The sequence below is a fragment of the Lepidothrix coronata genome, unplaced genomic scaffold (assembly GCF_001604755.1).
Source record: "Lepidothrix coronata isolate B3197 unplaced genomic scaffold, Lepidothrix_coronata-1.0 Scaffold5, whole genome shotgun sequence".
NCBI classification, from domain to species: Eukaryota; Metazoa; Chordata; class Aves; order Passeriformes; family Pipridae; genus Lepidothrix; species Lepidothrix coronata.
In genome coordinates this window covers 6,203,905-6,227,374 of record NW_016690185.1, presented here as the reverse complement: position 1 = coordinate 6,227,374, position 23,470 = coordinate 6,203,905, and the positions used below count along the sequence as shown (strand labels likewise).

The 23,470-nt window shown below is 36.8% G+C and overlaps 1 protein-coding gene across 1 annotated transcript in view; it reads left to right on the top strand.

Annotated features, from left to right (window-relative positions):
- The window catches only part of MAN1A1 (mannosidase alpha class 1A member 1), a 143,608-nt gene that overhangs the window by 41,722 nt on the left and 78,416 nt on the right, over window positions 1-23,470 (top strand). The window contains exons 3-4 of the mRNA XM_017829492.1: window positions 6,180-6,295; window positions 17,203-17,283. Coding sequence (XP_017684981.1) covers window positions 6,180-6,295; window positions 17,203-17,283 — 197 coding nt within the window. The remainder of the gene's footprint in view (window positions 1-6,179; window positions 6,296-17,202; window positions 17,284-23,470) is intronic.

Genomic DNA, 23,470 nt, shown 5'->3' with positions numbered 1-23,470 from the left:
AAATTTTGTATTTTGATATGTGGTCTTAATTTTGGAAGTAAGCCTGCCATCTATCTCAACTAAATTAATAGAAACTTGTGTAAAGAATAACATTAGCAGATATGTGGATAAATGACTCAACACAGCATTTGTGAGAAGAGATCAAGTTGCTTGACAAAGATGCATTTATTGTCTTTTTAGATTTTCAGAAGGCATTTTTCAGACTTATTTCTAGCCTCTCACAGGGATCTGTAGCTGCTGAGGTCACATTCTCAAATTTAACTAATTTAATTTCACAGTACTGAAAAATCAAATGACCAGAGTGAAGTTTGACAGTGCAAATAAGTTACTTGGGGTAGCTTTACCAAAGGCAAACTGCAAGCAGTTACAGAAACCCATAAGGATTCCCCAACAGATGATAACTGCACTTAGAAATAGCAAATGAGAACTAACATTCCTAATTTTAACTGGCACTTAGTGAAATGGGAGATATAATTCTAAGTTAATACATGGAAGTGGAACACTTGAACTCATAGTAAGTGGTAAAGGTTAAAAACTTTCCAGAACAATATTTGGAAGTCCATAAAAAGTGGCATAGATGGGATGAAAAAGGATTTATTGTTCCTTGTGGGGAATGATACCCTTTGTAAGGGGTGGAAATACCAAATCACTGGGAGGCATGTTCAAACAAAAGAAGGTAGTCCATAACAAAATGTGGCTGAGCTGCATGGGTACCATGCATGGGTAGATGCCAAAAGCTTCCACAGAAAACAGAGAGATTAGCTATGAAGGAAAAATTAATCAAGCTCTATCAAATACAAAGATATTAGAGCTGGCTCTCAAATACAGAAATGTATAAAATACTGGAGATTAGAAGAGTGTTCTAGAAATAGCACAGTATTGTTTCATGTTACACATGGAAAGCTAGATCTGTCGAAAATTGAACTTATTGTTTCTTTTCCCACTCTTACCAGCTGGTAATAGTCACTGAAATAAGAAATGTTATTACTGCTGAGGGTTTGCCAGTATTTGAGTAAGAGTTTCATGTTTTGGCATAGCACACTTTAATAATTAATCACTCTTGACACTTTAAATTGCTAATGATATTGGATAGGAACCTTTTCAATGAACTTTAAATAAAGGAAAACACTGTTTTAAGATCTGAGTCAGCTTTTGAAACAATGCTCCAAGAAACCTACAACTCAAAACAAAATGTTACTTTAGTCAAACCTATATGTATTCTTGAATATGTTGAGAATAATATAGTTCAGATTTGGTAATGTACAATGTATATGCATATAGAGCTGAAAAAGAATTGGATGCAGGCTTGATTTTTTTAATTTGCATGTTTAATGTTACAAAGTATCTCATCTTACTATGTTAAGAAAATCGAAAGTGTTATTACTGGCCAGATTAAGAAAAAAGTTGTGACAGCTAATTTCTGGGGTTTGGGCTGGAATTTTGTATCTGAAATGGCAGACTGGAAAGAGATTGTATAGTATACATCTATTTTGACTGAGCTTCTCCAACTTAGAATAACTGGAAGGTGACAAAAAAGGTTTACCTCACTGGCTGAAAATAGCAAAGAGTATAAGAACAGGGTGGGGCTGAGTGTAATTCAAGTACAGCTATGTATAAAATTTTCTTTTCCGTAGAAATACAAAATAGCCCTAAAGAGCAGTTCTTCTGACAATAATAGAGGAAACTTCTTGGAACATTTTCACTTTATATGAAGGATTAGCTATTATTGTTTGTATTTGCTTGAATTTCTGTCACATTAAAAAATTACAAATATTAATGTCCTATATTAATTTTCATACTGTTTTTCTGGAAGAAAAAATCAGCATTCTACTTGTCTTTTCTATCTGTCCTCTACAGTCATGCAAGAATAAAAACTCCTAGCTTATGATGCTTGTTGGAAGGTGAACTATTGTAGGTCAGGGACCTGATGTATAGCATGACCTCAGGCCACTTCATAGTTCATCTTTCCTTATCTTCCATTTTTGTCATGTGTTTTGTCACAGTTTCCTTCCATTCAAAATATGACACAGAGTCAGCAAAAGAAAAACAGTAGAACTTGAGAAGAGTAAGGGGCCTGGCTTCCATCCTCTTACAGACAGTGCATTAGAACATGTCTGAAACTTTCCTCCATGTTGTGTTCTGTATGATATCTTTGCAGATCACAAATCTTCATCTATTTCAAACATATATATATATATGCATCTGTTTCATGCATATATATAAATGTGTGTGTGTATATATATAGATGTATATGTATCTCAAAATTTATTTACTGAAGAGGAATGTGCATCTTCTGGAGAACCAATCTTGGTATAAAAGGGATAGGAGGAAAATTGTAAACAAACTATTAAGTGCAGCAGTATGCATTGATTCTGACATCCTGGCACTATTCTGTTTTGGACTCTTCTGGCCAAAATATAAACCATGTCCAAAAGCCTAGGCTAGACAAATAAAAACTTATTTTTGTCACACTCTCCAAAGTGTTTGGCTATAAGCCAGCTGTGGTTCTTAAACCATATGGCCACATAAGCTCAGACAGAGAGCTGTGCTAATAAGGTTGTCATTCACATCCACAGCAGTTCTCTCTGCAATGTCACCCTGGAAACTCATAAAAAGTTATTCATCCTCTGATAATTTTTTTTATTCTGCTATTCCTGCCCACCCCTGAGATGCTACTCAATTTGCTAATGTAAACTCTTTTTTTATTTGCATGCACACACCTCTGCATTGTTAGATATTAAAAAGCATGCTATTTAAGTCGACCAACTCTGCATTACTAGAGGAGATCTAGACTGCTCAGTGCTTCATATCACACTATTCTAAAATGCTGAGTGATAAGCCATCTTGGTTAGTAGTCCACAAATCTTGTTAGCAATACGTTCTTTTTGTTTTCTTCCAGATCATTGCTTAAGATTTTAAGTGTTAAACTGGAAAAGAATCTCTGTAGGTATTTCTAGATAGTCCACTGGAAGTTTCATTTTGACCGATTTTTTTTTTTTGCATTGTCTTTGGTTAACTAGGTTGTAGACTAGTTTATGTGTTTTCTCTTAATCACACACATGGAGTAAATGATACTGTTAATTAAGAGGAGAGAGCACAGCAAAGGTTTAACAAAAGAAGTAAAATGGAGCATATATGAGTTCTTAGTCTGGAGGTTTTGGTAGAGACTGAAAATGTTTCGCTTTGGTACACTTGTACATCTGGTTATCTCTTTTATCATCTAAATTACTCACTTTGAGCTTATGTTTTATGAGTTTCAAGTTTGTTTTCTCTACCTTGATTATACCTTTTTTTGGTATTATCTGCAAGACGTGTATTTACCTGAGGTGTATGAATTTGCTCCAGGTCTTGTTTGTGATATCTTCTTCCTGCCTAGGGCAACTATGAAATTCTACCATGGTGACTGCAACTTTGCTGGCACTTTCTGTAATGCAGTGCTCACCATTTGTCAAATTTATAGCCAGTACTGTAGGTGTATAGCAAAACAGTCCTCCTGTCCAAATATTCAGTGTCATGTGAGTGTGTACTATAATTGCCTAGCAACAAACTTTGCCTCTTGTAGACTGCCATGTAATTCCTTGGGAATGTTGTACAGGAACTAATAAGAATGATAACTATATTTAATAATTTATGCGCTGTGCTTTGAGAAACATCACTTATATAGGCTTGTGACGTATTTGATCTTATCGTATAATGAGAAATGTTCATTTAACTTCTTTGCATTCCTTCCCCCCTACCCTTTTGTCTGACTGGTTATTAATGAACTGTTCAGCATCACAATTTCCATAATACTCTTATGTTTAGATTATGCTGTTGGCTGACTTAGTGTAAACTGCAAATATTCACAAGTCAAAATTCTGGCCTCTAAACCGACACTTTAAAAATTCATTCTGTGTTCTTTTGTCTTTTATCAAGAATTTTGAAGTACAGCTGTTTGAGACAAACTTGACTAATTGTCACATTAATTGTTTTTTTCTGTTTTCTGGAGCTTTCAGAATAACAGCAAAAGTTATTTTAAATAACGATCTACTTGAGATTCTAGCATTATCTGTTTGCTTGCCTGCAAGGAGAGGTCTGTGCTCTAGGCAGGCCATATAGGCCAGATTCAGGGCGGGGGGGGAATCATAGTAAGGGGTGACTCCAAGGGTGATTTCTCAATAAGGTTTCTCCTTATTTTCTCCTCCTTTTTTTCTGACTTAGTAGTGAGTTGCAGCTCAAGTACTAATCCTCAAAATTGAAAGCTCAACTGTTTAGTGGTGGTGTTAGCTGTATTACAAGAGGATTAACACAGCGAATGTCATTGCACGGTGCACCTATCGCAATCCACTCAAGCAAATCAGGTTACAGATGATTTTTCCATAAGTAGAGCTCAGATGTAAAAGTTCTCTAGGAGCTGCTTTTGTTGTGGAGCAGATGTCCTCCAGCAGTTTTTCACAGTCACTCTCACTTTCTCATGAACTCAGGAAAAATAAAAGTTGCTTAGCCAAGTTTAAAGGAATACTTTTCCTTTAATATGAGAGAAGGGCAGCCAAGCTCCAACTGAGCTCTGGGAAAATATGATGTTGTTCTTACCAAAGTATGCTGCAGTTTTATTAGTGGAATATCTGGAGGAAAACATAGATTAATTCCTTCAAAGTAGGAAAGTGATATTCCAAAAAGGGTGGTATAAGCAGGTGCTAAAATACAGAAAGCATCTGATTCTGTTAAATGTAGCAAGTAACTGTTACAATAATCTTAAGTATTATTTTGTTTAGTATGGTAGAAATGGAAAATTATTTTCTATCTGGAAGCTTAAGTTAAGAAAGTGGTGTCAGTCCTGCTATATGGAGCTGTCCAATCACCTCACTGTTTCATGATGGCAGTAAACACAAGAATTGACTGAAATATTAGATTACTTTCTTAAATATGAAAAATTGAATTATTATATTTGATAAGTTTATAAAATTTTTACTTTTTCATCCAGTGTTTCAAGAGACAAGATGATAATCAAGTTCTTTAAAGTTAATTGTAGCTACTGTCTTGTTATTCCCCCTGTACAATCAATGCCTGAATAAGTAGTCAGCTACTCACCTGATTCATTAGCTCTGCTGTGAAGGAGAAGAATTGGACCTAATTATTTTCTCTGTTGCTTGCAACCTAAATTATTTTGTAATTCTGAATGTTTGCTTCTGTATCAGAGTCCTCTCTAAAGTATATCATAACAATGGTTTCCATTCATAATGAAAGCTGCAGGAGCCAAGTTCATAAATATAAATTTTAGTAGAGTGGTTTAAATTGAATTTTTGACACTGTTGAGTAAACAGGAACTGAAACTCTGCTTAGACAAAAGTGGTGATTTGAAATGGTCATCATAAATTTGAAGGAACCAGTGGGAAAGTAGTTTGAGTGTATTTTCCCCCCCACCCTCCACATTAACCTATCACTACAAGATCATGAACATTTAATTCATCCCAGAGCAAACATACTGATGATATTTCATCTTGCAGTGTTAGGTGAAGGCTAGCTCTTGGCCATCTCCATACCAGAGATAGAAGGATGCCACTTATGCAAACCACCAGAACTTGCTTAGAAAACCAGTGTCTTTCAGTCTCTCCTCAGCTGAGAAATCCATCTGTACAAGTTTGCCCTTTGCCTCCACCAGTTCTATATTGTGCAGGTTACATGGTGGTGCACAGTATCAGAAAAATTGTTTTTCAGAGAGAATACTTCTTAAAGGGCTTTCATAACTGAAATGTGATCAGTACTTACCAGCTTCTTAAAGTTTTATGTATATTACTGAGAATAAAAACAAAAAATGTAACTGATTTTTTTTCACTCCAAACTGGAAAATCAGTAATTTCTCCATTATTGAGATTTATTAAGTTATTTTATTAATTTTACTTTACATTGAACTGTTCCATCAGTGTTTAAAAATGCAAAATTATGGCTGAAAATGCAGTGCATCAGAACCGCTCTTCAAAACTTCATTAGTGGAAGAAAAATATGATGTTGTGTTGTGGCATGAGAATCAAAGTTAAAGTTGTGAATTACTAGTTACCACTTGAATGCTTATACACCCAATTTTTATTTGGATTAATTAAGCTTGGATTTTGAAATTATAATGAATTTAAATTAATTAGATCTAACTGAAAAGTCTTCTGTTGGAAAGTAAATAAGTCATGGCTCTTCGTGTATTTCAGGTAACATACAAGGAGCAACAATAGTAGATGCCCTTGATACACTATACATCATGGAAATGAAAGAGGAATTCAAGGAAGCCAAGGAGTGGGTTGAAAAAAACTTGGATTTCAATGTGGTAAGTAGTGTTCTGATGAACATTTAATGCTCTGTTTAGTCTCCAGGGACCAGTTGATGACTGGATTCTAATATTAAAAGCACGATGCAAGGCTACAGAATTTAGATCATTGATAGACAAAGCAAGGCAAAAAGCTGAAATATAAGTAAGAAACTTACTGTTCTGCTTGTATGCTCTTTTTCAATCTAAGAGATTTAGGTAGATGGCAGGCAGCAAGCTGGACTGAAGGAAGGAAAAAGAAAATAGAGTATTTACCACTGTAAAGTAAACAACAGCCTTTTCAGCTTTTTTGGATAGAAGAATCCAGACACTTCAAGCATTAATTTTTTTGTTATGTAAACACTGTTCATTTTCACTTTGTGAAATCTTCCACGAATTTGCCTTGTGTTTAGAGAAAGCTCATCATCATGGCTGGGCTTCACGAACGAAGATTTGGGAAAGGTCTCTATCCACATTTGTTACAAGCACGCTGGTGGCTAAAAAGGCCAATATGAGACAGGCATGTCCGATTGCAAAAGGTACAGCAGAAAGACTCCTTAGGTGGTAAATTCTGCAAGGCACGATTCTTTCTGCATTGTCTTTTCTCCTCAAGGGTGATCCTGCGTGCGTTCTCAAAGGCATCAGCAGTGATATAGATGGTGTGTCTCCAGACTTCCCGGTTGGAGGCCAGAGTAGACCAGTTATGTTGATCAATATGGCCAAGGCTGAGATGTTGTTTCAGGGAGTCCTTGTATCTTCTCTTTGGGGCTCCTCTCTTGCGGCAGCCGGTGGCAAGTTCACCATAAAGCAAGATCTTAGGGAGGCCGTGGTTCTTCATCCTTGAGGCGTGTCCTGCCCAATGCAGCTGTGTTCTCAGTGACATGGCCTCAATACTTGTGACAGCTGCTTGCTCTAGAACAGATGTATTAGTACATAATCTGACCAGTGGATGTTTAGGATTGTACGGAGACAGCGTTGATGGAAGCTACACGCCATACATACTACTTAGGTTCCTTTGTCTATTCCAGTGAAGTTGAATCCCACGAGTTAGGCTGAACTACTGGCACAACTGAGCTGCTTTAGTCTTATGAAGCACCAGGTCTTCACAACTGCAAGTACAAATCACTCTATTAACTGGCAAATATGAAGCTGAGAGCAAAGTTCATTATTGAAGCTTTTATTCTAGAAAGGCCCTGAACAGGCAAGAACCTCTGAAAAACATCAGTTAAACTGAGAAGTCTTGGGTTTGGTCTTTTTTTCTTTTTATTCTTTTGTGGGCCAGAGGACTTATTGTAATTTCTGGGTATAGAGAGCTGATAGAGTACCTCTGTTGATCAGTGTAATAAAGTAAGAAAGCATTGTAGGCACAGTGCACAGAGCACTTAAAAGCTCTTGTAGTTGACGTGTGTAATGTTAGAAACACTTTCTGAAAACAAAGTACTCTTTCTAATAGGTAGTGCAAAAGCCAGGATTAATTAGCTTCTCTTACGTGCTTCAGAATTAATTATCATTTTAAGAAGGAGTTAATAAGAGTGGATATTACATCGTTTATATAAGCAGTAATTTAGTGTGCATTTATATTTACATGTGTAATGTAAATATAGGATATTAAACAGTGCTTCTGAGTAGTGTCAGAAGCCTAAATGACATGCTAACTTTATTTTGTGCATAATTTTTTTTTCTAAAAGAATTTTTATAATACTAAATTCCTGCCTTATTAGCTTGGCATTCTTAAGATGTTTAAAAATCTAAGAGCAAAACAACATAGAAAATAGCAAATTCCATTTTAAAGGATGAGCTGAGCTCTACTTGGAGAAATATTGTAGTGTTGTAGAGTGATTTATGTTATTACCACAAAAATCTTTGTGGGTACATAAATCTTGCTATATGTCATACTGGAACCTTATGGATGGTATTGCCTACAATTTCAGCTCCTCTTGTTAATGCATTTATTTTTTCTCAGTAATGTTTTTAAGCTATGAAGTCTTTCAAAATGTCTGAAATCCTGTATTGCATTAGTTGATCAATGCAGCAATCAAGCAGATTTACCGAAGCTACTTCATAGATAATACTGATATGCATCAGTAACAGTATCTTGTTCCTGATATTCTTGTAAATAGCTGTCTTGAGTTTGACACCTCACAAAATTATTCTCATAATGCTTCATAATCATATAGGATTGAATTTTACATTGGCATCAACAGCGAGTAGATTAATTTTCCCATACTGGAAAAAGGAAATGAAAATAAATAACTGCAACACCAACTTCAATAAAAGTTGTGCAGTTGTTTAGTGACTGGACTGTCGGAAGCTACTCAACTTTCACTCTTCTTTAGTTTTTCACTTTAAATATAAGTTCTAGTTTTAAATGCTGTTTTGTATTTGTATCTTACTGTTTAAAGAACAGGAGGGCCTTTTGTGTTTAAGCATTTATCCTGTATCAGGCATTTTCTGAATTAATGTTTTGTACACTCTTACATGATTCTGTTTTAGAAACCTTTGTCTCATGAAAGTGATTTGTTTTTAAAAACTGACACACTAACATATCCTTAATGGTTATTTCTTGTGAATAGTATAAACTTGTGTTTAATGTTTCTGGTTATTTCCTGGGCAGTGACTGCTTAATCAGGTTTTGGGGAGGCATATTTGGGCTTTATTTGCATAAATAGGATTAGCTTTTCTCTCCATTTATTCTTAGAACTATGTATTTTACATGTTAAATTGTTCTTTACAAAAATAGCTGTGACTGTAGTCTGTAGCAGAATCTTTTCTCTGTGTTCCATGTCAATGCAGCTGGATAAAGGAAACTGTTTCAAACTCTGTAAGATACTCATTGTACTTGTTGAATTATTTGGCCATCTCATCACTTGATTCTCATCACTTGATCATAAAAGTTTCCTAATGTCACTTTGTAAAGTAGGCACTAGTTTATCCACATGAAAGCATTTATGGAATAAAGATGACTTAATGGGAAATGTCATCATTTCTTTATGTGTTAGATTTCAGTCCCACAATTCAATGAATTGGATGTCAGGGTTACTCTTATTTACCTTTCTGAAAATAGGTTTTGATCCTGAAGGAAAATTCCAGAAAAGTAAATGACACCTTTCTCGGCAAACTTGTGCATTTTAGTAAGCTTGTGAGTGGATGTGTTTGGAAGCTTCCCCTTTTGGAGTATAACATGCTTAGGCTATTTTCGTTATAGCTATAGCTGGTAGCCTTGTGATTTTATAACTGAGATATCCATGTTGCAATGCTTGGAGCTGTTTTTCTGTTCATGCTGCTGAAATTTTTTGTATTTGACACCTTGCTGAATTTACAGCCAAACTGAGCCGTTCCTTCAGGCATTAAGTTACATTTTCTGATTATGTCAATGTTTTAAGAGATTTAGACATACCTTTGGAAAAAGTTGGCCTTTACAGTGGCTAAATCCATGCTCTTACACCATGGATGTGTGCTCTGTTTTCTGTTAGAGCACTTCATCTCCATGGGGGATTTATCTTTGCTCTTCTAATTAATATAGCTAAGGATTTGTTCTGACCTCCCCATGCATGCTGCTGCTCGCACACAGCCCAAGGCTGCACTGGGCTGGGTTGTATATCAACACATTAGAACGGAGGAAAAAGGAGCCAGTCTTTCATGGGATCTCTAGGGAGCTTGGCTGTTTCCTAGCTACAGCTACACACTGCTACGTGCTTCTCTGCCCTTATTTTTTATCATTTGCTTCAGAATCTGTACACACACACAGAGCATTCATAGCTTTCTGAAAGAGTTTTTGTACCACCACCCAACTTGTGCTTCACACTGGGGAGGAAAGAGCTATCAGTCTCTGCAACACAAGGGCTGAATCTCACTGAATCCATACTTGGGAATAGAGATAGGAAGAGGGATCTTGATGAGGCAAATGAAGAGGTCTGGTGTCGGGGGGAAGTGGCGCAGGAGCTGAGCCACATGGCACAGCAGTGAAGGGTTGGGAGTTGTTAAGTATTGGAATTGATGACTTGTCACTTCTACATCCAGATACACCACAGCATCATTAGGATGAGTGACTAAGTCATCTGTCCCCCTCTTCTTCAGCCCTCTTAAACTCCTTCCCTGCAAAATGGCACTCTTGCCCATACTTCATACTAGGAGCAGTCCTTGGCCTACATGGTGTCCTAAAGCATATCTGGACATTGGCTGGAACAACACAGGCCCAAACCAGATCAGAAGGTGCTAACAATCAAATGGTACATGGGACAGGGCTTGACCCGCTGATCAACTGTGTGATGTAAATGTAGCCAAACAGGATCAGAATGGGAACAAGGTATGGAGCAGAAAGCCATGCACTTATTGGGATAAGAGGAAAATAGGGAAAGTATGAAGAGCATTTCATTATTTCCTCTTGCAGAAAGATGCTAATGACTTGAGGAACTGCATATAGAGAAGGGAATGAATAAAAAGGTGGAGATACCTTCAGTATTGTGTCCTGCCAAAGCTCTTAAGGAAAGCTGTTTACAGGGGTCAGTCACCGTATCTGATTTTATAAGCCACTTTAAAGCTTGAAGGCTAACTTAACAGTTCTGATTTTCATCTTAGTGCTTAGCTCTGAAAATTTGGATATCTACTAAGGAAGTTTTGTCAGCAACTTCATGCAATGTGAAAGTTTTGTGAGTAATATGTCTACTATTTTGGGAGCTGGAAAAGAACTGGAAAAAAAATAGGAACTTCAAGTTATGGCTTTTTCTCTACTGTCATATATAGGTCAACATACTCCTTTTCCAAGATCAAGAATAGCAAATATTATTTGCATCTAGTTATTAACGCTTCCAGCATTTATCATTGGCTCACATCTATCTGTGGTGTGACAGTCAGTAACAGGGCAGACATTTAGAACCCAGTTTGCATATTTCAAACTTCATTTACAAATCAAAAGCATGCTACTTTCAAACTGTAGGTATTATGGTGGACTTGTAATTATATTTAGCAGTCCACAACCTAGTGTTCTTACTTGAAGGCAGTTGGTTTTTTGGTGCTTTATTCTTGGTGGGTTTTTCTCTTCGAGTGAGAAAATCGGAATGTTTCTTAATACAACAATTTGGAACAGAATAGCTTTCCTATTAAAAAAAAAATAAACATTGTGTGGGAGGTGTGAGTCAATGAACTTCAACTACATGTATGTCTATGAGGGTCTATGAGATATCTTAAGAAAGCCAGCAGTTGAATATAGTTGTTTAGTTTTGGGGACTATTTGATTACTAGTTTACAGCATAACTTGCTTGTACACTAAATTATAGACTTCAGTGTGATTTGATTTTGCTTTGCTTCTGTGTAAGAACTTATTTTGATGGGCTAAAAGGAGATCTTGCAACTTTATTACTAAATGCAGTTCTTTTGCTGCTAGAGTTCATTAATGCCTTCAGTAGCACTTTATTTTTATGCCTGTTGAAGGTCTTGCAGTTTGCCATACGGGGACTTGAGCAAGGTTAAATACCATGTTATGCAATAACCAGGCTTTGACACTTGCAATAAAAAGGTTGCTAAAATTGTTTCCCATGTCTTTGGGAACTGAATATTTTAGCAAGCTGCCAGTAGATTTCATTTGTGGAATATGAATGAAACTTTTTTCCCCACAATTGCAAGTAATTAAAATCTTATTTAATTACCGTAGCTGAAAGTGAGCTATTGTAGTACTCTCTATGGCTCTATCATACTTCCTGGACTACTTGAAAATGCTAAGATTTGTTGCTGTTCCTAACCTTTGCGCTTCACCAGGGGAATACTATTATTTAATAGTAATAATAATTACAAGTTCATCTCATTTCACAGGAAATGTGGGTCCTTTGTGTCCACTTTTTAGTCTAGAATTATATACATTATTCAGCATTGTTCATTGTAGGGCCCCTGGTGTTCTCTTGCACAGGTTGTTAAACTGCAGGATATGGGCTGCTTGCCATGGTACAGTATGGTGTGTGTGCTTGGGGGGAGTCACTGTATTCCTTGTGTGCAGGAGCAATAGGTGGAAATGCAGATGAGGTGACTGAAGTTCTATGCACTCTTGGTAGTACAAGAACAGGAGAACTGAAGGAAAGAAAGTTTTGGAAAGAATCTGTGCAATAAATAAGACTGAAACAAATTATTTGGTAAGATTTGTGATGTTATTTTTTTATTATCTTTGTAAAAACTAAGAGAGTAAGCTCTTTATCAAATATAAATTAAGGTGGCCTGATTATTGGGAATATATTCATCTGTGTAAAGAGCAGACAGTATTTTCTCCAATTGAATTATGAATGGCAGAACAAGTAACCAGTACTGGTGAGTGTCAAGTGGAAGCTCACAATGGATAAAAAAAATCAAGTGGTATTTCAAATGTTGTGTTCATAAATGAGGGTGACTTCCCATAAGAAAACACAGACAGAAATTGTTTTTATCTTGGTCTATGCATTATGGAGAGGAAGACTTTAAGGAAAGAGATTTTTGGGAAGCTGAAGGAGTCCAATAGGCAAAAGGCTTCAGGAGAGCCCAGCTGACAGTCGTTGTCTGAACAGTGCTTTTGATATTAAATTCAGTCACAGCTGATTGAAGCTTCAGTAGTTTATCAGTTGTAGACTTAATCCTCCAGTTTACAGAAGGGTAGGAGAAATCAAGTGGTGAGATGCAGCTAAGATCAGATTGGCCATGTCATAGGTTTGCAAATAAAATAGAAATGCAAGAGTAGCACAAGTTAGCCAATGTTCTTGGTACTTTATTTCTCCCCTACACCCCACCCCAGTTGGTTATATTTGTTGCTTTTTGAAGATGGGATTTCCTAAGGTACTTTCACCCTTCCTTTCTTTAAAAGAAATTAGTTTAATAGGTTTACTAGTTAAATCTGTAACATTCTGCAGCTTCCTGAGTGTTTCTGGAACTACAGTTCCTTTGCTTAAACACCACCCCTCTCCCCCACCCCTATTTTAGCATTTCCCCTTTTCAGGACAAAATGTAGCAGAGCAAGCTGATATTTCATAGGAACAATAAGATGTTAGCACAGTTGTGCACTCACAAAGGTATTTCAGATATTCTCATACACAGCACATGGCCATGCAGTCTAATTGGGGTACTAATGAAAGGACCATAAAACTAGAAATGGTATCTATCCAGTTGGTCAACACCATCTTATAAACTTAGGATCATAAAAAAGGAACATTATAGTCATGTTAAAATAAGCATGCCCCAATCACCTCTCCTTACAGAATTTCCATTAGATATAATGGAAACATTTCAACCACTTCTCAGACCTGCTATGTAATGATACAATGATGGTTTGAAAGAGAAGGCTAAATTTGAAAGAAAAAATAAAATCATGCTTACCTCTCCAGGTGATGAAGTAGAAATTTTGGGAAATTCAGATCAAAGTTTTTTCTGTTATATTTTGGCACTGTTAAATGGATCATAAGGTATTTATGTACAGCTGGATCTGAGAGCAAAATAAAAAATAGTATTGCTTACTTAGGATTTGACTGCTGAGTAGAAATATATGGACTTTGTTCAAACTGTATGTGGATGATTAAAAATACGAAAAGAGGGTAATGATCAGGGTGTTGCATCTTCAATGTGTCATACAAAAAATTTTAAAAGTCAAACCAGAAAGAAGGATAAAGTTGGTGTAGCAGAAATTTGTTACTTTTAGGAGAAGTACACTTTTCTTAACAGACTGCTTCTTCACATGAGCTTTTCATGAATGTATCTTTGATATGAAATTATAAAACTTTGTTCTGAAAATTGCTGCGAATTCTGTGCTAAGAATATACTAACCTGGTATAATGAGTTTAAGAATAACTATAATACATAGGTATTAAGCATACAGCTTTCAAATTTACCATTAATAAAATGTTTGTCCATTTCATTAATTGCATTTGCTTCGGTGACTTGTATAAAAATTTTAGTGAGAAACAAGGATTTTGAACAAAGGGTCAGAGGTGACATATTGGAAATTTGATAACATTAAAACAATGGTTACTTTCAAGAAATGTCCTGAAAGATCACTCCTTCAACAAACGTTCAAGATTACAATGCAACTAATCTTTGTGGCTCAACAGTAAAACCTTTATTCACATAACTTCCAAGTCATCTTTTTGTCTGTAACTGATTTCTAGAAAAAGATCAGTGCATACATACTGAGCTTTTTTTAAAGGGCCTTTGCCTTCCTTGAAAGATAACCCTGGCTTTGTGAATTAAATGGTCATATTAAATCCAGAAGGGCAAAATGTAAGGTTCTGGAGACAAAATATTCAGGTCATACATCACTCAATTTACTTCAGGCAATTGAAAATCAAAAAGTAATTTAATTCAGTCCTCAAAGGAAACACAGGTGTCTGGGATATCTGATTAACTCATTTCCTCATCTAATACCTACCTCTTTACAGCTTCAACTTTCCCATCAAAGAAAAGTTCTTGACATATGCTGAGATTTAGGATTGAAATGTAAAGAACCTGAAGTTCTGAAGAAGGTTCTCATATAAAATATTCTTCATAGGAGTTTCAGCTAGCTCAAACTCCAGGGAAGAGAAATGGTCCCTGTCACTCATTGAATCACCCTTTCTTCAATTAGATCAGGTCAGATCAGCCTTTCTTAGGTCAGACCAATTCTTTACTAGTTGTCTCAGGTGTTGGATTTAGTTAAGGCAGACTTCTATATTTAATGTATATATAATGTAGAGTTCTTATACAGGTAGCCTGCTTAGGCGGTGTACAGGTGTATTGTCTAGTTAGTTCAGATTTCTAGAGGATTTAAATGTTTTTATATCCATCTTCCCAGGTTTAACATGTATTACGGTATAATAAAAAGGCATGCACAGAAATGTTAAAGTTGAAGCAAATACCTGTTTCCAGTTATTTCATTTGTCTTCTTGCTGAATTCAGTGAGACAATGACTGAGCGCTTGGAAGCAGAAATAACAGATTTTGAAAAAACAGAAATGTTGGAAACAGAAATTAAGCTCCTTTTTTCCTTTGTACTTTTTTCCCCAGAAAGAATAAGAGTAGATCTGTATTGGAAGAGCAGTGGCAGAGGAGAAACTACAGAGTTTCAGTACACTTAAAATAAACTTGAAAAAATGTTATGTTCTTAACACTGCAAGACAGCAAGATAGCTTTTTCTGTTTTGCAATTTTAACACATGATGCCAGTCTGAGTTTTCAATAGGTAGATGTACAGGATGGCTTTACTTTGTCTGCCCCTTTGAATTGCACCTCATGTGTATTAAAAAACTGTACAGACACACACATATATACTATATGAATTATATATCAATCAGAGTAATCTGTGAATTAAATGATATCCTCAGTTTTTAGAGGGAGAAGTGCAGAACAGATTTTAGAGGAAAAAAAGGTTAGTGCCTGACTGTAAACTGGCTAGTATTGTAGCAATTCTGTGAGTGTGTTTTGAAGTCTGTACCTTTACAAGTTATAAAACACTGAACAACTCTGCAATGTGTCTAGATACTTTTCTTAATCAGAGCACATTGCAAACTGAAAAGCATGAAGTAATATTTCTAGTAAGTAGCCTAGTGCTGGGATTTTTTTTCCTTTTTTTCCGCAAAGGCATTTTACTACAATTGAAAATCTGTAGAAAACTGGGGGCAACAGTCTTCCCTCCTACTTAGAGTGACATCTGAATGTTTAAACTTGTAAAGCACAAGATCTAGCTGGATGAAAAAAGCCTGTAAGCCCTTCAGAGGAAAATCAAGCAGCTCTACCATGCATTGATTTATATTAAATATAGCTATAGTGTATGTCAGCAAATAGAAAATGGAAAAGTAACTCAATAGAAGCAACAGCAACTCAAAGCAAATGAAAGTCAAACACCTTATTTACATGCCAAAAAATTTTAGAAGATTGACTGCTGGGTACCATTTTTCTACAGAAATACAAAAATGTTAAAAGTCATATTACAGAAAAAAGCTAAAATTAAGCAACTTCGCTAGATCAGCTTTTCAACTGAATCCCTCGAGTGGATTGAATGTCACGTGTTAGGGTAAAACTGGAGAGTCTTGGTGAAAAACAAGAGCATGTAGTGATCATGAGACTCAAATTTTTCATTTATGTTTGAATATTAAAAGACAAGGAAGAATGTGCTTTGAGTTTTGAGATAGATAATGGCTATATACTGCTCATTACCACAGACCTAGTCTCTATCATTGGTAAAGACCAGGCCAGCTTGGGAAGGGCCGTAACTGTAATAGTGAAAGATCATCTGCTTCCTTGTGAATACACGTAATGATTACGTTTTTATCATGATCATGTAATTAACTCATTCTAATGTTACCTCCTTTTTTACAATAACCTGCATTTAGAATGAAGTAGGAAAACCCTTGATATGACATTCTGATCAAGAGCTTCTCATACAGTGTCTGAGAAAAGATGGTGTGAGGTGAGGTAGTGTGGGACACATGATCCGAGGGCACTTTTTGGGCAAGTGATGAATCATCTACAAGGAAGTATTTAGATATGTAGATTTAGAGAAAGCCTTTTGTCCAAATGGAAGAGATGGAAAGTTAAAACGTATGGGGAAAATGGAGAGGCTATTTTGTTAACATGAGGAAGAGAAAAAAATGCTATAAAATGCTTCACAGAATCAAGAATATACTGAGTTGGAAGGGACCCACAAGGATCATCAAGTCCAACTCTTAGCCCTGCACAAGCCCATCTCCAGGAGTCACACCACGTGCCTGAGAGTATCATCCAAACATTTCTTGAACTGTGTCAGACTTGATGCTCCCCGGGGAGCCTGTTCCAGCACCCAACCACCCTCTGGGTGAAGAACTTTTTTCTAGTATCTAACCTTCCCTTTATCTTCTGTGTTTTGCTATGCACACCTGTTGTGGCTTAATATCTGCATGTATGTATATTTAAAAAGAAAAAAAAAACAAATCAAACCTGTATAGAAATAAATGTTTGTTTATTTCAACAGAATGCTGAAATTTCTGTATTTGAAGTGAACATTCGTTTCGTTGGTGGACTACTTTCAGCTTACTATCTTTCAGGAGAAGAGGTAAGATATTTCACATGGGTTATCTGATGTATAATCATCTGGATAAGCTGTAAACTTTTAATTTAATAATTTTATGTATCCAAATCAAATGTATTTAAAACTTTGAAAACCAGTCCATTGGGTTTTCTTCTATTACTGTTGCTTTCTGTAAGTTCTAAAGCTATTATTTCATTTGAGTGTTAAATGATACTCAAGTTCTTTTCCTGTGTTGGAACCATACCAGTACATTCTTATTGGGCTTTGTGCTATAGTGTGTAATTATGGAGTTCCTATGCTATGATAGTGGTAGATTTGGTACATCAGCATCCTGCTTCACAAATGGGTTTCAAGCATATTCTTGAATTCCTATAAACTCTACTTGTGTTGGCCTTCCTGAAAATGAAGCTTCAGCTCAGGTGGAAAAGATATGAAACCATCCAAAACATGAAAACTGGTAAGCCTATACATGTGAATGTCTTTAAAGCGTTAATGACTTATTGATCTCTATTGCCTTTTGTGGGTTCTGGAGAGAATGAAGATGCAATTTTAGCTAAGAGCTTTGTCTAAATGCAATTCTGTAGTATTTTTGGAGAAGGCCAAAAGACTCACGGGTCAAAGGTACCATATTAAGTCACAGGTACTATGATATTTTAAATTTTTAGCTTGTATAGTGGGTTGACCCTGGCCAGATACCAGGTAGCCACTACAGTCACTCTCTCACTCTCCCTCTGCAACTGGACAGAGGAGAAAGAGAAAAAAAAAAAACCAGCTAAGAATTCATGAGTTGAGATGAGAACTAGGAGAGGTCAGTTACTGATTACCTTCACAGACAAAACAGACTCAAAGTGGGGATAGTACTTAAATTTATTACTAACAGGATAAGAGCCAAAGAGTGAGAAATAAAACAGTCTTAAAAACACCTTCCCCTCACCCCTTCTTCCATGTTCTCCCTCCTCCCCCCCAGTGGTGCAGGGGGATGGGGAACGTGGGTTGTGGTCAGTTGTTGTTTCTGCCCTGCTCCCATGGGGTCTCTCTCACGAGAGACAGACCTTGATGGACCTCTCTAGCATGAGTCCATCCCTCGGGCAGCAGTTCTTCCCAAACTGCTGTCCCATGGGTCAGTCCTCCATGGGATGCAGTCCTTCACGAATGAGCTGTACTGGTGTAGGTCCCCCACAGGGGCCACAAGTCCTACCCGGGAAAAACCTGCTCCAGCATGGGCTTCCCTCTCCATGGGCTGCAGGTCCCTAGCAGGACCCTGCTCCATCTTGGGCCTCCCACGGGGTCACAGCCTCCTTCATGCATGCACCTGCTCCAGCATGGGCTTCTCCATGGGCTGCAGGTGGGTCTCTGCACCCTGATGGTCCTCCATGGGCTGCAGGGGCACAGCTGCTCCACCATGGTCTGCACCATGGGCTGCAGGGCCTCAGCTCCAGCGCCTGGAGATCCTCCTTCCCCTCCTTCTGCACTGACCTTAGTGTCTGCATTGTTGTTCCCATGTTCTCACTCCACTCTTCCCTGGATGGAATTCTTTCTGCACAACAACCTTCTGTTCTTAAATATGTTATCACAGAGGCATTACTATCACCCCTGATTGGCTCAGCCTTGGCCAGCAGCAGGAAGTTCATCCTGGAGCTGGCTGGCATTGGCTCCACGGTACAGGAGAAGCTTCTAGCAGCTTCTAACAGAAGCCACCCCTGTAGCCCCCCCGCTACCAAAACCCAGCCACAGAAACCCACTACAGCTTGGCACTTGAAAAGTCTTTAATCTTACTAGTTTAAATTCATATTTCCGTCTCCGTATTATAGTAGTATTTTATTGTAGGATTACACAAGTTAATACTCTTTAACTGTAAGTTGAATTTATCATTGGATTTCTTTAAATCCAAAGTAATTACTGCTGGAAACTCCACAAAACCCTAAAAAAGACAATTTTTTCATATGTAAATTTCCCAAATACTTGATAGAGTTCTGTTTTGAACCTGTCACTTTAAATTAACTTAAATTCGATGGTGTACATGTTGGATTTTGTTAAAATTTCTCATTACGTTCAATCTGCCTTAGCAGGTACAATTGGGTCATGTACCTGATAAAGCAGTTAAAAGGAAACAATGTTCCTCTGACATTTTTATGTGTGAAGAAGACTTACCTGTTTGTTTTCCATGGTCCTATCCTGACTGTAGCTGGTATTGAAAGGACATTAATGTCTTAAAATAAACACCTTTTAGTATTTTAACTGGCTTGTAATTTTGGGGGGAAAAATTGCACTTAAACACTTAACAGTAATGAAAAAAACTGAGAGGTGCTTGGGAGATGGCTTTTTGATTCTTTCTAAATATTGTTTTACTTATGTTTCATCTCTGACTCTTGAAGAAAATCACTCATCCTCCTATAGTAACTCAGCACAGAAATAAACATATCTAAGTATATCTCCAGTTGAAAGCTCTTCTTGGATTAAATAGTTGTATCTTTCACTGCAGATCTATTTGGCAAACAGGAGTGAACTTTTCCAGTATAACCTATTTCTACACTTTAATTAAGCAGTTCTGACAGAAGCAGAGAATATTTCTTGGCAGATGACAAGCTGGTAGATGAATGCATGTGAGCCTTTACGTCAAGCAACAGTTGTCTGCCAAGAAATGCCTGAACCATTTGTCGTTGGTGCTGGTGATTTCCCATGTATGTTGATGGTTTGTATCTTGTGTCTGTTAATGTGCAGTCTTGCTTTCAATCAGTGCTTATAGTTTCTCCTAATTAACACCTAGTCATTTCTTCTCAACCATTCCTTCATCCTTAGAGAGGCAGCTTTACCACCACCTCTTGGACTAGATTGATAGCAACACCCATGTTCCAGTAAAACTCTTGTACAAATGAAATGAGGAGACATCTGAAGCAAAAAAAAGTGTTTCACAGAGTGGATAATTAAGTGGAACTTACCCAAATCTTCGTTAGCGAAGCCCAGCCATGATGATGGAATGTTGTCGATAATGGATGCTAATGCCCATTCTAAAAATACAGACTCATTAATGAAATTAAAATGGGCTCTTAAACACAAAAAAGAGGTGCATGATTAAGGAGGGTGCTGAGCTCTTGCAGGCCAGGAAAGGCACCGCCCATGCTTGCCACTGGTTCTCATACTCTTTGGTAGGCATCTGCTGTCTGAGACAGAATGATGTTCCTAAACAGTTGTTCTGGTGGCTTAGAGAGTGCAACTCAGCACATGCTGCCTTTATTAGATTTGGGGAAACTTCATGATTTGTCTCCTAAATCCAAGACACTGAAGCAATAGCCAGCCACTGCCTATGGAAAGAATGGGATGCAGCAAGATGAGGTTTTCCATGCTATGTGGGTCTTCCTTCACTAGTGCTGTTGAGAGGTGTGGAAAGGCCTGAGGGCCCCAGAGACTGGCTGCTACCAATTTAATAATCTGTTAGTCCATTATATTAGTGGGTGTTCCTAAGGAGGTGGCATAATCTGTATGCACGCTGTTTGGAGGATTAAGCTTTCTCAGTTAAAAGCTCAATTAATTCTTTATCAGATTAACTATTAAAAAATCTTACATTTTCTGTGCTCACTTATCAATATTCTAATTAAAGAAAGCTATGTTTCAGTAAAAGGAGTGACAGAAATAATTATTGTTTGTACTTCTGAATTATATTTCCATGGGTAATGATCCAAAGCTGAAACACATTGTATGTTCCATAATCATTTGTAAGTCTAACAAATCATGATTAAAGAATATCCTATCATATTGAGTAGTTCCTAAGACATCCTACTCATATAATAGTTCATTTAGATAAAGGCACCAATGTGAATCATTCTAAAAATGAACAGATTGAATACTTTGCCATTTGATAACTATGTGTACTGCTCGCTTGCAAATGGAGCTATGAGATGCATTCTCTTAAACTTCCTACAGTTTCCGCCTTACTTGAATTAATATGAAATACCTAAAAGTGCTAGAAATGTCATATGCTTTAATTTTTTAAAAAAATTTGATTACTTTCTAAATCCAAGCTAGACAGATTTCCAGTCAAATATCAAACTTCATTTGTAAAACAGCTACAAATAGCAAAAAACTTTATTTAGTGTAACTGTTTCAGTGCTGTTCTTTTTTCGTTGGTTGTTTTTTTAGTTTGTTTCAGTTTTTTTAACTCCCTTATAGTAATATTGCATGTGAATGCTTCCCTGGTATTTTTTCATGAGTCAGTGACTGTAAGTATTATTAAAAATAAAACTAGCTCTTTTAAAGCACTGCTAGTATTGGCATACATGAAAGTGTTGGTAGGAGCCTGTAATATGGTAAAGGTAACCCATCAGAATGGGACAGATTTTTTTTTTTCTGCAAATTTCTTGATCATTTTCTTTAAATTAAACCTGAATTCATTACTAAGTAAGTAATTTTAAGCAACTTTTTGTTTTGGTGCTGGAAAATAAGATGTCTAGTAAGGAAGAAATTTGTTTTACAACTGCTTTGCTGTACTTTGCTAGTCTGATGTGAAATTCTGGTATACCAAGGGTCAGGAGTATTGCATGCAACAAGATTGCCTGTTCTGCAGACGCAGATATTCACATATTTCCACATGTAGTCATATAAGGAGATAATTTGTTAACTTTTGGAGGACAACAACATTGTATCCTCTAACAGCAACTAAGGTCTTTCTTGGAATTCATGGAGATGACAAACATTACTTATGAGCACTGTAATTTTCACTGTTGGGAATAAAACTGTGATACTGGTGCTGAAAGTCATGGTAAATGTATGGTGCTGCTCTTAGTCTGATCAGCCTTGTATATTCTCTAACTCTTCTGATTTACTCATAGCTGGTTCTTAAAGACACTGCTAAAGCTGTGTAATAAGGAAACTGTTTTACTTGAAGGTTGGTTCCACAATCAGAGAATACATTGCACAGCCAGAAATAGAAGGAGCTTCTAATTTGCTGTTTGTCTGAATACCAAAAAAGTAAATCCAAAATGCTCTGAAGTGAATAAGGAACACATGAGTTTCAGATCCAGCTGGTAAGTTTGCAGATTCCTTTGAAGCTTTTCTGGTTTTTGAGTGGGATAAGTAACTTTTTTTTTGTCCCAGAATCAAAATATTTTGCATTCAGCAGCTGTTCTTCCTTCATAATATGCTTATATTGCCATTCTTCTTCAGGGCATGAAGCAGAAATATGACAGATTTTTGAGGTTTTTTTTTACTCTGCCAGTACAACCTGTTTGAAGGAACGTGAATTTATCCTGATTAGGATGAAGGAATAATAATTAAAAAACCAAACCAAAACAAAAAAGCAACAACAAAAACAAACCAAAAACCCCCCAGACCTAAAAAAACAACCAACCAAAAAAACAAACTGTTCTTCTCGGTGAGAGTTTCATCTATTACTCTTTACCAGCTGTTAATTAGAGGTTAAAAAAAAAAAAGTGATGACATATCACCTAATTAGTTTATATCTGCATTTAGAATCAGAGTTACAGAGCCACTATTCAACCTCACTTGATGATCTTGGCCTCCTGCCTGACTTCAGACCTAGTCATTGTTCACTTAAAACCACCATCCTTCAGTGATTGTAGAGCTGTCTTACTAATGAGGAGCAGGCATGAAATAATGATGCAGATGCTATTGATCTAGAGCTGCCTCTGCCAGGCTGATCACAGAAGATTGCTGACTTCATATAGTGCTAAGACATTCTCCAGAATTTAGCTGTAGCTATTTTATCTGTCTCTCCCTCTCTTGTAGAGGTGTCTCTTCAGAGAGAATATTTAAATTCCATAAATGCAAAAGAATATATAATCCATCATTTAGCAGTCTTGAATGTTAGGAAAATGAAATTTGTCACCTTTACAAAGGTATTGGCCTATTAGTGCAAATCAGAATGTAAGTTCCCAGTGTATGTGCCTTGGGGATCTTAGCTCACCAGTGTGAGAATTGACCACATGTTTTATCTCCTGCTTCCTCTCACTTAATTTGACACTAATTAACAAGAGGCCTTTTCCTTTTATGCCTTGGAAGCTTGATTTCTAATGCTGTTTGAAACTGCAGGCATACTGTATCAACTTGATCACTTCTGTGTGAATGCCACTTAACTCCTTAATTGTTTTCACAGACTGGCAGTAGAGTTCCCTTTGTGGTACAAACTAGAAAACTGAAATGCCTGTAGTTTTCTGCAGCTCTGTTTTCAGATTTGGGTCCCGTTTCCCACCTACCA